General features: G+C 40.1%; 1 protein-coding gene across 1 annotated transcript in view; it reads left to right on the top strand.

Annotated features, from left to right (window-relative positions):
- The window catches only part of rev3l (REV3 like, DNA directed polymerase zeta catalytic subunit), a 78,421-nt gene that overhangs the window by 21,433 nt on the left and 39,775 nt on the right, over nt 1-17,213 (top strand). Inside the window, exons 2-3 of the mRNA XM_084952777.1 lie at nt 16,423-16,612; nt 17,023-17,097. Of these exons, the coding sequence (XP_084808903.1) occupies nt 16,423-16,612; nt 17,023-17,097 (265 nt within the window). The remainder of the gene's footprint in view (nt 1-16,422; nt 16,613-17,022; nt 17,098-17,213) is intronic.

The following is a 17,213-nucleotide window of genomic DNA, read 5'->3' as shown; positions in this document are numbered from 1 at the left end:
GTACTTTCTTCCGACCACTTGAATTAAGTACGTGAATGGCCACCCACTGGGCACCTCATTTGGTTTTAGAGGAGTAACTGTAAAGTACTGAGCTTGCGTAGGACTACAGACATTTTTTTTGTATGCATGATTTTAAAGTATCCCTTATTATGCATTATCTGTTTGTTTGCTGTTAAACTCTGTAATTCATCAAGCATGTGGGAAATGTCCTTCTTCAGTCCTGCACCAAATTCTTGTATTTACTATCCAACACTGTATCACTGCTGCAGCCCAAGCTTGCCATTGTACAGCATTTTTTTTCTACATTATTTCTTGTCTTGTCTTTAAAAAAAACAACAATGGCTCTTGCCTCGTTTGTGGTATTTTTCGTAATGAGGAAGATTGTGTTAACATAATGTGTCTAAGTGGGAATGAATCTCTGACATTGATTACTTGTGGGTTTTTTTTTTTTAAAGCATTAATGTGTTTGTGCAAATGCATTGTTGAGCCAGCAGTCTTTGATGTTCAGCTTTTAATTGATGTTGCATGTGGCACAAGTACCATTCAAAAGTCTGTATTGTGCACTTATAGCATCTCCTCTAAAAGTCTTGTAATGAAAACTGGATGTGGAGAGTTTCAAAGCCTCCAGTGTTCATCTTTACTTCCGTTAATTGCAAACACTAACACAGTTGCTGAAGAGACTATGAAGAAAAACTTTTAAAAATAGAGTCACTTATGTGTATTCTTAATACCGCATCTGTTTTATTATACCCAACTAATTTATCGACTGGCCAATATTAAAGTCTGATATTGGCTATTTGCTAATGTTTAGGCATTTGTAATTTCGGAGGTTGCATCGTCAACATCAATGAGATGGAAAAAAAAGTAGTCGAAATTAGGGCTGGGTGATATGAGGAATATCTAATGTCGTAATATTTTTTTTGCTATATTGCGATACAATATATATCACGAAATGTCTTGAGCCCTAGCATCTGGGGGCAAATGGGGTGAGCTGCAGTTTAAGCCTCTGTGAGTTTATGTAAATATCGGCATGTGCGGTATCCACAGAAACCTCAGCTAAAAGCACATATAAACCATTTCTACAACCACCAAACAGAAAAAATGACAAACAATTAAAGAGCAGTTACATCATTTTGCGAAATGTGCCTAAACACAAACAACGAAGCCACAAACTCACTCAACTTCATGGAACCAAGCAAACAGCTAAAACTGCAAGTTTTGTCACGTTCTGACCAAAGTTTACTGAACCAGCTGCAAAGAAACCCATAAATGTGCTTCACGTTCGATAAACAATAACATGGACTTACTGTGCTGTCTTTCTGTTTCTCTCGCCAGTAGGCGTTGTAGCTCGTATCGTTTTTTTTTTTGTTTGTTTGGTTTTTTTTGGTGTGTGTGGGAAGATGTTGACATGTGGAGTTTAAGAAAGTCTTTATTTTGCAGTGGATGACTTTTAAGCTGATGGACTAATTTCGTGGTACTGCTACCTTTAGCGGCAATAGTTTTATGGCATGTTTTGCAAATTACCAGATTTTGTTCAACATCCTCCTTGTGAAATCCAAACGATGGAGCCATATTTTTCCTTATCTGGTAGCAGATAAACACGCATGATCAGCGCAGTGTGCCGGGCAGAAGGTTTTCTGGTTCAGAGGGTGGATTAATTATGCATTCGCAAAATACCAAAACCGCTCACAGTGAATCACATGCAGACAGCTTAATATTTCCATGGCAGCCTGTACTCAGTGGTTAGCCATTTTAACAATCGTATGTGGGGAAAAAAAAAACTTGTTTGATATATCGTCCGCCCCTAGCCGATTTATGGGAGTAGTGACATTTTTAATCACCAAATATCGGTATCAGTCTTAGAAATCCTATATCCAGTATGTCTGAACCATACTGGATATGAAATGTGTCTCTTCAAATGTAGGCAGAACTAATGTTATATCTTATTCCAAAACATACAAAATACCATCAGTACGAATACAAAAAAATCTTGGTATTAGGGCTGCCACGATTAGTCGACTAGTCATGATTATGTCGACTATCAAAATCGTCGACGACTAATTTAATAGTCGACGCATCGTTTGAGGCTTTGAAGCCGTTTGAAGCTGTGTCCCAGAATTCATAGCGCAGCCCAGCTCAGTTTCCAACAATGGCAGCAGCTAGTTAGTTTTAATATTACTCTTATTACTCTTTCTGGGTCACAAAATAAACGTTTAACATATTTTCAGGTGAGAATGTAGCTGTGTAAACCTCAAATATCTGCTCAGTTTATCAAGACACCACATATTTTCAAAAGCGCTCAGACGTTTTCGGAGACGTCTGTTACCCACTAGCTCGATAGCTAGCCGGGGGCAAGGCTCACTAGAGCCCGTGAGAACACCGGACTCCCAGCAAATCGTTTTCAAACCCACCGCCGTCTTTATCTACTCAGGTTAAACATGTAATATAAGTCACTTAGATAACTTAAAAATGTTATTGTTTGGCTTTTGATCAGAGGCTTACAAGCAAATCTCGTTTTCAGACATGCCTGGGCTTATTTGTGTACTCAGGAGTTTTAACACACAAAAAATATGACCTTTTTTATATCATGTGAAAGTTTATATTGGGGAATTATCGGGGACATGGCCCTGCTGCTCATCTGTGTATTACATCCCCTCTGTTCTCTCCAGGAGTTAATTTAAGGAGCAGAAGATTGCGAGTGAATCTATTAGAAAGGCTGTGATTAAGCAGGTCGTCACCCTCCTCTGTTCACTCCCCTTCCTCTTATTGCAGCCTTATTGCTCCCCTCCTACACACACACCCCTAGCATCAAGCTACACTGTGTGGCTGTGTGCATATTTGACTGATATTTCACTGTTCCTCAGTGAATTTACACAAAGGCTTATTTAAAGCATCACAATATAGGTGCTGTGCTCCACTAATGTTTCCTGGAATCAATTCAGAATGACCCCCAACATCATACAGGGGCATAACTACACATAATGACAGCTGTTAATTGATTAGAACAATGGCAGTGAACATGAAAGTTGGTGTCAGGGCTAGGGATGGGTATCGTTTAGGTTTTATCCGATACCGGTGCCAAACTGGTACTTTTGAAACGGTGCCGGTGCTTAAGTGGTGCTCAAACCGGTGCTTAAAGAATGGAGAACACAAACTTTGTCCAAAAACCTCTTATGTTTTTATTTTTAGAATTCTTTTTTTTCTGCAAAATGATAACCAAGTTAGCCTTTTCTGTTGATACAACATACCTCCTTTGGTTGGAACCGGTGCTTAAACAATGGAAAACACAAACTTTGTCCTAAAACCTCTCATGTTTAGCTGTTTTTATTGTAAAAAGATAACAATGTTAGCCTTTTTTGCAGCTATAGGGCATATATGGTATCACTCTATCAAACAAGAAGACAGCCGCATGTAACTACGACGGTGTTTGCTAGTTCACCTTACATGCATTAATTTAATAACGTGGTTAGCCTACTCAACGTAAATTACACACGAACAACATTAACCTCCTCATGCAGAGAAGAACGGCTGTTGCTGCCATCATCATCCGTCATCATTTCTGCTACACTGGCAGGGCTAGGGGCCAGGACTCTACTCTCCGAGTTCTTGGGGGATGTTGCTAACTCTGGGTCCGATAACAGGCACCACACCCGCAGTAGATGTGCGCGGTGCTTGGTCTTGCAGCAAGCTATAAAATACGGTGCATTTCTCGGCTTTTAAAAAAACGCTATGCTTTGCCAGGTGTTTCATCAGATTCGAGGTGTTACCTCCTTTGCACAGTATCACCTTAAAGCACTTGTTGCATTTGAGTTTGCATCTTTTGCTGTGAAGTACAGCAAGACTTTTGACCGCTCCGCCTTGGGCGTTTTTAATCTGTAGCTCTGCTCTAAAAGAATGTACGTACCTGGGTCCGCCTACTATCCTTGGAAAGGCAAAATGATTGGCTAGAATCCAAAGTGTATGACATCTCAAGAAAAAAAAAAAGCACCTAAATGTGCGCTGCTTTTCGGTCTGGTTACTACCGTTTATGTCAGAACCGGTACCCATCCCTAGTCAGGGCTGCTATGCTGACTAAGAAGTCATTGTTTGGCTATGCTTGTCATGCATAGTGGCTATTTCTGTGTCGAACTAAATATATTTATTCATTTTGTGGGGTAAGACACAAACAATCTAATATTGTAGAAGAATTTATGTGTGGGTGTAGAGGCTGTTTGTGTTTTTCTGATATTTCCAGCATATCAGAAAGGAAAGTTCCTGAAAAAAAAACATATTGGGTTTACAAATATGTTTTGATGTAGCTATGGTATAGGTAGTCACTGTAGTTACAGGTACAGGCAGTCTGTCTTTCTTACTGTGATGTCTATATGTATTGCAACCTATACTGTTTTTGTTTTTTGTTGTTTTTTTTTTTTTATTATTATTTTAAACATTGCAAATGGACCCCAATTGACAATAAAATGTACAATTAAGTGGAAAAACTTGAATGTACAAGAGATATTAAAACACAAACAAAAGTACCTTTTTGGGGTAGATGCCAATACATGCATTTTTGCTTGATAAGGAATCTCTAGATTTAGCATGTCTGACATAATTTGAAAAGGTAATTTTCCAATATTGTTGAAATAGTGCTGTTTCCCCTCCAAACACTTGATACATGTGTCACAAATATCTGGAGACCATCAGTTAAACTTGGTTGGGGTGATATAGGTCCTCATCACCGTTTGTATTTTAACATCTTCATTATTGTATGGATTGATTGTTTTTGTTTTGGGACTTTTAGGCATGCCTTTCCTCACTTCTTTTCATCTGTATTTGCTTGGACATCCTTTCTCTGTGCTTCTAACATGTCAATAGTGGATTTGCTCTCATGCAACAGCAATGCTGTATAAACTAAAGAAATCTAAATTTCCTTATCAACAATAAGGTTTTCAAGGTGGGATAGTGGTGGCTCAGATATTAGATGCTATACGTCTGTATTTTAAGAATTTGACATTTTTAATTGCAGATACTTGAGAAAATGTTTGTCACCCAATGCCACCCAGATTTTGAAGCCACCATCTGTCCTTCCAGCCCTAAAGGATTCATTACAGCATATGGGGTAGTAAGATGATATGGAGGAAGTAGCTTTAATATGCCACTTTGTACCATATGTCGAAAGTATTTTCTAAGGACAAGGTTTCCCATTTTTCCTTTGAGTGTATAATATAAAGAATATAAAAACAGAATATAAGAACAGTTTTACTGGAAGATTTGTAGTAGCTCTGACCCACATGATTATACATTGATGTAGGCAGTCATCTGTCTGATGTCTCCCTGACCTCATAAATCAATGCTACTAGGTCCCTGGGATAAATATTTTACTATCAAGGGTAATTTTAAGACTTTAAATTTTAAGTTTGTTAGGAAAAACTGTCGCCGGCGTACAGGGGTATTCTATGCTCTTGGTCACCAAGTTGTATAGCCACTAGACCCACCTCTATCACCACAGTCAAGGCCTCATGACAAGCATTATTAGCATCCCATGTTGCCAGATCACTCTAGAAAAATGGTTTGGAGGCTATATTAGTAGTTATTGTATGTTGCAATTTACTCAGTCATCTCTTCTGTCAAATAGCTGTTTTTAACATAGGTTTTAAGCAGGAAGCTATTTTAATCTCTAAAATTACTTCATTTCAGCTTGTGATTTATATGTTAACCATATTTAATAAATTTGTTTGTTCCATATGTCATTTGTATCAGATCAGTACAAAAAGTAAGAGGGAGTTTGCTGTACTGAGCCCATGGCAACCACTAATAGGGCAAAACAAAGAAACATTAACACATGAAAACATTTAAACCCATAAGTCACCACTCCCTTACTCAAAACAATGAACTAGCTGGGCATATGATTATCCTTTTTAAGAAGGAGCAGCTGAAAACTTCAAAACCAACCCGTGGTCTCTACCAACCATGAACCTTATTAAACATTTAGTCTTATATAACAGGCCCTGTTCAAGATCAAACTGTTCCATCTGAGTATAAATGGTTTTAAGATGTAAATTTCAGTCACAACAGAAAGAATGAATTGAAAAAATATTCAGGCAACACAAATTCTGTAAACCATGCCACAATGAACAATGCCAGATACAAAACCTCTTGGATGTAAAATCAACTGTAAGAGGGCATCCTTAATAGATGAAACTCCATATAATAAATCCTATTGAGTTTTTAATTTGAACAGCAACTACTCACGAACTAGTCGTGGAATACACTGTTTTCCCTAGCAACCACATTGTCCCAGCAGGTTGTCGATCATCTATGCCTGTGTGACTCTGTTCATGTGCAGCTGATTCTGCATCATTGTTGTCCTCCAGAAATATTAAAATTGGATTGCTTAAGCCATTTCTGCAGTTTGATGGAGATGTGTAAGTGCATTTATGTCTGCAACTCATGAAATCTTACAAAGTGGAGCTATATCAGGAAGTGCTCTTTGGAAGCAGCCATTTACAGGAAATCAAAGTTATTATAACAGCAGCTACTTTTTGTCAGCCCATTCTCTGACAGAAAGTGAAATTGACTTTCTGTCAGAGAATGGGGGTTCAGTAACTTGAACGCATACTTTCATAGACGTGGTGATTCCCTGATTGGTGGAACCATTTAATCTTCTATAGTAGGAATTCTAGTGGTGGCATGATTAGTAGGAGTATGTGTAAAACAAAGTGTGATGGATGGAGCAGCTATGAAGTTTGCTTTTCTTCCCATGCTTTGATGTAAAAATCCTCCTAGCTTTTTCCCAATAAATGTTTTAATGGAACAGTGTTGCTGTTTTGAACCCTAATAGTTTCTTTCACTCAACCTGAGCTCACCGTTTCAGTAACGGCTCCGACTCCACATTAAACTGTGCCAGCGTCATCACCGCTGCTGCTGTGTTATCATTGTTTTTGTTTAAAACTGGGGGCTGAGAATGCACACTTGCAGCACAAGCGCATTGGCTTCATCTTTCTGACAAGGAATCTACATTCATCTTTGTTGGTCTTTCTTTTGCAAGACACCTGCCTAGCAAAGAGTAAACGGGTCATACTTGTCTTCACAATCTTTCTCAGTCTTCTTTTTGGACTCTTGTTATGATCGGTCTCTTTCTCAAAATGTCCTTCTTCCAAATAAAAACAAAGCCATTCACAGCACATTTTTAGACCCAGCATTAAACAGTAAGTGTCCTTTGTACCACAGACTTGCTTTGCTTCCTTCTGTCCTTTCCTTCCACACACCTCCTCTCCCTCTCTGTCTCATTTGTTTGGCACTCTGCCAGGCTGCTCAGTGAGCCAGAGGCTGACTCTGCCAACATGTGTGTGTTTGTGTGTGTTTGTGTGCATCAGATTAACTTGCGTTTTATTCTGTGTTTATTTTTAATTCTCTCAAGACTGTGTGTGCTTTGCCCTCATGTACCCTGTTGTCAGGTTCAGGTAAAAACCGTTGCACAGATGCACCTCGATTAAAGTTCCTAAAGGCGTGGGAATTATCATCACTATTTTGTCTGTCATAATCTTCTTCCTCCATCGTATTCTGCTGTTCTGACATTTTCTATGCAGGCAGTGGGAGTGCCTACTCAGTCCTAGATTTCACACAGTTCTCATTAGGCCTTTTTAATTAATACTAGCAGTGCTTTTATTAACGTCTTCTTCCACTCCTCCCGGTGGCAGCTGACTGTTTAATTACAGCAGGAGGCTAGCTGTACCCGCAAACTGGGTAGGTGAGGGAAGGGAGGAAAGGATTGACATTCTCGTGACATAACTTAAAGCAATGTTTTGAATATGACTATTTTTTTATGGATTTAAACATAACTGGGTTATGTTTAACTGGGTTATGTTTAAATCCATATACACCTAGAGAGCTTTCAGGTGTATAAATGTATATGTGTGTGAGAGTGTTCTTGGAAAATGGGACCTGTACTCAGCAAAGCCCACCTTTCATAGATACTACTACTACTACTAATAATAATGATAATGATAATAATAATGATAATAATAATAATAATGATAATAATGATGATGATGATGAGTGTCTTTTTGCTTCTTTGCTGCAGCAGACACTGTGTATTTGGAGCTTAAAGATATGATGGTTGTAACAAGGGAGGGAAATTTGATGCTTTAAAACGCCATAACAAGCACTGTTTGTTGTTTTAATCCAGGGGTAGGCAACCTTTCTGATGGCGAGTGCCATCTAAAATTTCCTCAGAAGTCAGTGTGCCATATGATTGCATTAGCAATAAATTTAATAACGCTCTATATGAACAGTTACACACTATATAGAACAACTTTATAGAATTATATTTGTTCGCAGATGTTGGCAGCTATCAGCGAATAGTTATCAGCTATTTTGAAACAAAAAAAAAAAAAGACACTTTTTATCCATAACAGCAAATGAACTGTACAACAGAAAATACAAATGCTATTTATGGTCTCCTCACAAGAATAAGAAAAATAAACTGAGCCAATATGGCATGTTTGTTAATACACATGTTAATCTGATCTCTGGTCCAGCATTCAGACGGCTACCTGAGGACACTCTTCATGTGAGAGAAAATCTGCTCACACAGACATGTAGAGCCAAATACTGTCAATAAGTCCTCTGCAATGTTCTGAAGACAGTCAAACTTGTCAGGTAGTGATGTCCAGCAGGTGAAAATGCAAGCTCCATGAATACACACAGCTGTGGATTCCAGCTGCTTCGATGTTGCATTAACTGGCATTAACTCAGCCAGTTAATGCGAGACAAATCCAGCTGCTCATTAAAGATTTCTGGTTTGGTTAGAAAAGAAAACATTGGTCCATACACCTGAAAGTCCCAAAAACGCATTGTGAATTCTGTCTCGAGTCTACGGATGTATCCGTGTATTTCCGTGGTGCTGATGCTGTGCTGAGCGGGCAGCTCCTGAAGCTTTTGAAGTGTCGGAATGTGGAACGCTAACAACGTCCCTGTTACCAGTAGGCTAAATTATTTTTTGCCAATTACAAGTTGAATCTGGTAGTTGGGTTTGTTAGCTAAGATACCGTCATTAAGAAGCGGCACAACTAATGTGTCTATGCGAGCTAATTTGCAATGTGCACCGCTGGTGCGGCCATTTATTTTTTTTAATGCACCTTCTCAGATTAATTCACTGCGTGTTGTGCCCAGGAATGGACTGGGACAAAAAAATTGGCCCGGGCATTTTGACTAGAGACCGGCCCACCAGGTATTAAAGCCATAAAGCCTTTGAATGAAAACAAACGCTGTTGTGACAGTAATGTACAGTCTTGTTGGTATATGTATGATTTCTATACATTTTATGTCAGATAAAAACTTTGGTTGTAAGCTTCAGATAATTATTTAATAACAGCCAGACATTTTAAATGAGAATAAGAAAGAAAAGTATTTCTTTGTGCCCCCCTCTCCCTGTTAATGCCCTACCTGGCCCCCTGGCAAAACTTTGCTAGACCCGCCCCTGCACAGTTACCAGCCGTCAGCTACTTTGAAAAGGATCCTGGTGTTATTTGTCTCTCAGAAACAGTTCATAACTTCCCTTCAACTCATTCATGTCACCTAAAAGGTAAACCTGTTTCTCCATCACCTGTTCAGCTCTGATGATTCAGTAAGGACATCTCCTGGTTTCATCTTCATGTTTCCCTCTCACAAGATATACAAACCGATATCATGACCAGCAGCTTTTCCAGCTGTGGCTCCAGCAAACATCTAGAAATTAATATTAAATAAATTCTAACAACAGCTGATCAAGCTTAAACGTGCTGCTGTTTAGCGCGACATCCGGCGGTTTCCTCTTTCTGGCGCAAAGTGGGTGATAAACAAGCAAGAGAGAAAAGCCGATCAGCTGATCATTGATCAGTTTCATGATTGAAGTAGCAACAGGAGAGAGAGGGGAGAGAATGAGAGAAAAAGAGGCAGCTGTGCAGCGTAATGACGCAGAATAAGTCCAGCTTTATGTCTTTTTTTTTTTCTATTCTAGCTGAAGTCCGGGACAAACTGTGTTTCTTTTCAGCTCAATACGAAACGCCTTATATTTTCTCTGAATACGAGACGATTCCGTTTTTACGGGACGGTTGGCAACTCTAATAATTAACCTTATGAATAAAATAAAGTTCACTATCAGTAAAATCATAGCACCCACCCAGCTGCATAGAAACTCCATCATGCTAGCTAGTACGCAGTACGAGTTATTGTAACTGACTGTAAAAAGTCAGCACAACGAAAATAAACTCCACCTAAACTTGGTTTATATCTGACCCAGATAGACTACAGGTCATTACTTCTTACCTGAAGTTCAGTTCACCTGACACTCGGACCGGCCCCGCCTCGGGTCTCTCCTCCTCCTGCCTCCCCTTTCCCTCATCCACCTGCTGGCCTCCACCACTTACTAATGTTACTGAATCTGTGGAAGCTCCGCCATAGCCACCACCAAACAACTGAGTTATTTTTAGACATCAGCCAGCATCTGGCCAATCCACCATCTTTCATTGTTTATACCGTTACAAAAAAAAAAAATCATCAACCCATAAAAACGAAAATTCACCATCGGCCCACCGAGCAAATGCCCGGTATGCCCGATGGCCAGTCCAGCTATGGTCGTGCCATCAGTTAACCCTTCGCATGCCAGCTGTGGCACGCATGCCTAGGGTTGCCGACCCCTGTTTTAAGCTATTGTAAGCAATATAGCGCATGCGCTGTGGGCTCTAGATATGAGATCCATGTAACTGATCATTAAATGTTCTTTAACCAGCAAGTTCCTATATACAGCAACAAGCATTAGTACTTCAAACCCCCCATTTCACTGCTAATGTCAATGACATTACAGGACCTGTTTTCATTTATTTATTTATTTTTTACCAGGCTATAAACACAGCATTTTAAAATGAATGTCTAGGGGCACTTACTCTTTTGGAGCCAGTCTCTAGTGGCCACACAAGGAACTGCATGTTTTGGCACGTCGTTTTTCTTTTTTTAACCCTGGAGGTTGCTCTCTGTGGTCCTGACATTTTCTGGAGTTCATGTGTGGAAAAGTTTAAATGGTATTGTGAACAAAGCCTTAAACTATTTTTTGTCACAACTTATAAATTATCTACTTTAACTTCTCCATAGGTAGGTTGTTGCTTGAATCCTTTATAAACAATAAACCAAAATAGTAAAAAAAATAAAAAAAATAATAGCACATAGCACTGTCTTTTTATTTGTTAGAATATCTGTCTGTCTTTGTCCCAGGGTGGTTAACAACACTTGGCTGCTCCGCTGTCTCAGACTCACTTACTGGCTGGTTTTTATAGCTGAACTGCTTGGTAGTCATTTTACTGTCCCAGCAGTAGTCTGGGGCTTCTGTGCCAGTGCTGAGTCATAGAGCTTCAGTTACCACAAGGAGGTTGGAGGAGGGGGAGAAGAGCTCGAGTGGAGGAAGGCCATTGGCAGAGTGCTGTCTCACTGTCTCAGCACTCCTGCCCCAAAGATAACACCCAAGAGCTGTCACAGCCCCTCCCTCCCTACTGTTCTCATTCACAATTCCTCAGCAGGAAAGGAGATGGGAAACGGCACATTTGGCTGGGAACAGCTGAGATGTGTGGGAGCTGTCACCTCACCAGTAATGAAAACAAACTTCCTGATTTTTCTATCTTTTCAGTATATCAGGTTGTATACCTTTGGGTTTTGGTCACGTCAGGCTCTTTCATCTTGAGGTTAACACAAATATTTTTCTGACATTTCAAAGCTAACAAGCCTAGACAAGCTCTTCTTCACAGGCTGGCCTGAGTGGGAGGAATCAGCTGCTGTTTTTAATGGACACCTGTGTTTATCGGGAGAAAAATGAATAAGTCAGATATGACAGAAAGACAGACTGTTTGTCTCTGTAATGTGGGAAGTGTAATGAAAGATGTTCAGGCACCTGGAAAACTACAAACTCTTCCTTCTCTTGTTCTCTTCGTGGCTTGCCTTTGCAGATAGAAGCAATGTCAGAAAGAACAATTTACATTGGAATTAAGCCAGAGCACTTTCTTATTTTATGGAAATCAGAGAAAAAGTGTGGTGAATCCTGAGGATGAAGTGATTTTTGTGATGCCTGATTGACAGATGTAGATTAGCCGTGAGCAGGTTTTGTTCTTTCTGATGCCTTAATTGGATGAGCACTTCAATGTACCGACAGAAATTTACCTCAGCTTAACAGGATGGATTGAGGAAGAAAAGGTTCTTAGTTAAATGCTCAAACCTGTAGCACAAAAATGAGCCATCCATTTGAGTCAGATGTTTTTCCTCTTTGAAACCCTGCTCAGTCCCTACTCCCTCTACTTCCTGCTGTTCTTATTTTTCTTCAGCTCCTGAAAACCTTCACTTCTAATTAGGGCTGGGTCATATCATACCGTTCATGGTAATACCGGTATAATGTTGGGCAACAATACGAAAATGGAATATCGCGATAGAATATGGGTAAAACGCGCATGCACAGTGCCTTTGTTTTCATACGCACATGGCGGGAAAAGCATGGCGGCGACGGAGAATTAGAAGGGCGAAAGCGGATCGTTGAATGAAACGGATGAACCAGAATTGGTTTGTAAAAATGCGAAAACTTAAGTGGTGTGGAACTGGTTTAGCTTTCGTCCGTCAGATACACAACAAAGCACTATTTTTGGTAGAGCATGCTAGCGGGCCGTCGTTATTACAGTGTTTTTTGGAAAATACAGTGCACCTAAAATCAATCCTTTGATTTTTCTGAAAATCGACAGTGCCCCTTATAATCCCGTGTGCCTTATGTATGAATTCTGGTTGTGTTTACCTGACCTCGAAACGATTTTATGTGCTACACGGCGCTCGAAAATCTGTCAGATGTTTTAGTACGACTTTGCTAAGCTACGAACCCGCACCACTTGATGGATTGTCAGAGCATTACGGCTATCGTAGGGAGGAGCCTCGCGGAGTGATACGTACTGTGCTTCAACATAACCTCTTTTTAAGTTTTGTGGATATTATACATGGTTATGCTGAGGATATGTCGGCCAGTTTCCACTGGAAATGCCTTTTGTTTAAACTGTCAGCAAGGAATTTGCATTTGCACTGTTACATTTTTATATAACTTTAATGCACATAAAAAACAGCTGCTTGTTTAAGTGCAAATACATTGATGGTTTTTTTGCACTAATAAAGTTGTGGAGTTGTAAAGTATTTTGTCTAGTGTCAATTATATCGTCAGTTACATCGTTATCGCAAATTTTCAGATGAATATCATGATAAATATTTTTGGTCATATCGCCCTGCTCTACTTCTAATTGTATAGACACTCTTTAATACATTTTTTGTTTCTCACCTTAATTTCCGTCCTTCTGTTTCATTTTATTCTTCTGTTTTGTTTTGTTTTTTATTTTCCTGGTGTTTGTCCCCCCTCTTTCCTCTCATGCAGACACACACCTCATGCCTGTCAGCTCTTCTTCTTCTCTTTCTGCTTTTTTAGACACACTCTCACTCCTTCTCCTTCTGTCTCTCTTTCTGTGGCCTGACCAGCTGGGTGGAAAGAATCACTTGTTTATCTCCCCTGCTGCCCGTCAGGGGCTTTTGCTTTGCTGCCACCGTTGCCTAGCAACTGCAGCAAAAGTCGGCATTGGCTGCTTATACAGAGACTGTGTGTGTGTGTGTGTGTGTGTGTGAGAGAGAGAGAGAGAGAAAAGACTCCATGTTGACTCGGCAGGCTGAGGACAGACACACCGCTCTCACCACTCCCTCGGCGCAGAAGTGGTCGCCAGCCTTTGTGTGACTCCAGAGTAGGCACACTTACACAAACCTTAGCAGTGTTCAGTGTAGACACACAAACACATGGTACAAACAAGACTGGGACTTCCCGATCTCACAGTCTGTCTGCATGCCACGAGCCACTAATCCACATTTTCACTAGTGATCAGCTGATTGTCTTATTCAATGAAATTTTCATTCCTTGGATGAAAATATAATTTTGCTTCTCCTTTTTTTATTTCTGTTTTATTTTGAGTTTCAAGATCACAAAAATTTGTTATTACAATTCTAACCGTGATCATGGTGATCTGTGGAATCAGTGACTTCTTTATGTCTTCCTGTGTTATGCTCACGTCTCATATATACAAATATTTGCTCCATGTCCTTTTCACTTCTACTTAAGGTAGCTGACAGAATCACCTGAATACAAGTACGGAGTTAGCTCCGAGCATATACTTTATATAAAAGATGGACTTAATGGCATTTAACATGGGAGTCTTTGATCGATTCTCAAACAGCCATGACACAAACTGCAGTTCTAGCACTTGGATTATTACAGGGTAATCCCAAAAGTAAGCTCTCCCCTTTTTTTTTCTTTTTTTTTTTTTTTTTAAGAAATACAAACAACTGTTTATTTTCTATAATATTGACATCATTTCAAAGGTTGAAGAATTATTTCTTTTTCTACATTATTGCCATTTCGGCCAATGCATTATTTGTAGACAGTGTTCCAGTTTGACAATGCCCATGTCATACCAGCTCACTGCCATGTCCTTCATCTTTCACCTCTTCATCGGAGCAGAATCATGTTCCGGACAAATCCTCTTTCAACTTTGGGAACAAACGTTTTTCACATCCATGCACAACTGTTCATTCAACAGTTGGCGATAAATTTCAACCGGTTTAACGCCTTTTGCGTTTTTGATGATGATCAGAAGGGGTGCTCCAAGGTCCAGTGTAAGGTAACTTTGGATTAATACTGTTAGTGCGAAGCTGCCTCAGTTAAACCCACCAGGAATAATAATAGCTGAAAATGACTAGGACTGGACAAGGTACAGTCCAATCCTTATTTTCCTTTTTTTTTTTTTTTTTTTTTTTTTTTTTGTTTGTTGCTGATTAATCGTTTCTAATTTTTTGCTTTGCCTAATAAAGAGCAGTAATGTACAGTCCAAAATCAGCTGTTTGACTTTCTGCTTATGAAAAGACTTTGACAATCAGTGCCTCACAGGCACAGTTTTGTTTAAGTATTTCTAGCAATCAAGTAATTGATAAATCCAATAATTGTTGCGTATCTAATCATTGTTAATGGGAAACAGTGCGGGCTTACAGACATCATTGTAAACACATCCATATCTCCTGTCATTATGAGTAGCTCTGCTTGTATGAGCTCCAGCACAGTAGATGCCTGATTCTGGCATGTTCTGAGGATCTCATTGTCTTTCAGCACCACGTTCCATCTTGCATCACCCTCCCTTTCCTGTTCAGATGCCCTGACATGTATCTTGGTGCAGAAAATGCTGGGAATATTTCTTTTGCTTTCTTTTTTTTTTTTTTTTTTTTTTTTTGAGGTGCCATCTTGGGGGGTCTCGACAATGGTGCCCCGAGGACTGCGGCACTGCATCATACACAGCATCTGTCAAACACAGAATGAGGATGGAGACTTGGCAAGCTGTGGGTATATGTGTGTGGGGTAGAGGAAGAATGCCAGAAGCTCCCCTTTTCACTCTCTGTTCTCCCGGTGGTGATTGTGGGGAAGTCTCTGGGCATGTGCAGACACGTCTGGGCAAGAGTCAAGCTCTTGCTCAATGCTGCCTCCTCCTGTCCAACTGCCTGTCAGCCTGTCAGTGATGCAAGATAAGCAGACAGAAAGAGGCTTGGCATGGATGAGCCTTACCACCCTCTGCCTTCGTTGTAATTTAATTTTCACACTGCTGTTCTTATTCTCTACGTGAGGCTTAAGACAGCAGATAAAAGCTCCGGCCCAGGCTGATAATCACAGCGAGAGAATGAATCGGAGCATCTGCAGTACAGATCACCTCTGATGACTTCAGTGTGCTTGTCAATGTGGGAGCAGCGCCGTGTCACACCGTTGGGTCAGCCGGCGCAGAGATGCAGTATTCCTAACTTCACATCAGCCTCTGTGCTGCACTCCTCCCACACTTTTCCTCTCTTTTTCTGTGGAGTTTTTCAGCTAATTAGCTGGATTTAATAAACTGACAAGGAAAATGTTTACATATGTCAGTACTGAAAGCTGTTTTCCCATATACTTCAATATTAGAAGTTTTTTTACAACCACAGCTCTCACTGTCTGGTGGCCTTCAGATAGGAGGTTTAAGGCAATTCCACATTGGCTTGATTTTTTTTTTTTTTTTTGCTAGAAGCTTTGTCCAAGTTTTATACTGTCTTTGGTTTTATCCCAACATTTTCTTAAATGATACAATTATCAGCTGTAATGAAGCAGTGCAACTGCTAAGAATAAGAGCTTGCATAAACACCATCACCACAATTGAGCGCTGGCACTGATTGGACACTGATCTTGTGACTCCCAGAAGAGAAATGAGCTGTACAGAACGTATTTCTAATGATCAGCAGCTTACATTATAGTCTGATGTGCATTTCGATGTAAGAGACTTGGAAAACATGATAATTAATTGTAATCCTGCTTTAATAGAGTTTCTTATTGTGTTGCAGGCCAGAAGACGTGTCTCCACCTCCACGGTGTGTTCCCCTACATCTACGTGCCGTACGACAACTATGGGCAGCAGCCAGAGCGCTACCTGCGGCAAGTGGCCTTCAGCATCGACAGGGCCCTCAACGTTGCCATGGGAAACCCCACCTCCAACAACCAACATATCTTCAAGGTGGTGCTGGTCTCCGGCATGTAAGTAACTTGTGTTTGCTGTGTTGTACCGACACAACTGAGCTGAGATTTGCTTCAGAAAGCAGCTTGACTGCACACTTAGGTAAAGGTTGTTGTTAAACACAGCCTTTCTGAAACAACAAAGGGTGTGTGAGCCAACAATTGTGACTTAAGACTTCTCTAAACACTCAGTTTCAGATATACGTATTCTAAATTTTCATGTCACATTATTGCTAATTTAGATACTCAGACTCTCGTCAGCTTCAGAGTCCACTTTAAGATTGTGGTTTTAGCTTTTAGAGCTCTGCATGGACAAGCACCACTGTGCACTTTCTGTGACCTGTCTATATGTGTATGTATACTTTACTTTAACATGTGTATGTGATGCAGGTTTACATATTGAATGCCTTTTTTTTCTTCTTTTCTTTCAGGCCTTACTATGGTTATCACGCCAAGGAGAAGCTCTTTATGAAGATCTATTTATACAATCCTCAGATGGTCAAGAGGTAAGGATCGAAGCAGTTTAATGTGAACAGAGATCATCCCAGCCTCCTGTTGTTTGAATGCCACACTGTGCGCACGAGTCTGCCAGCTTACTAAACTGAAATCGATCGCTGCGTAT

This window comes from Perissodus microlepis, chromosome 15 (assembly GCF_051167445.1).
Source record: "Perissodus microlepis isolate ML-2025 ecotype Zambia chromosome 15, ASM5116744v1, whole genome shotgun sequence".
In the NCBI taxonomy this organism is placed as follows: Eukaryota; Metazoa; Chordata; class Actinopteri; order Cichliformes; family Cichlidae; genus Perissodus; species Perissodus microlepis.
Note: the sequence above shows the minus strand (reverse complement) of the source record. Positions and strands in the feature narration are given on the sequence as shown.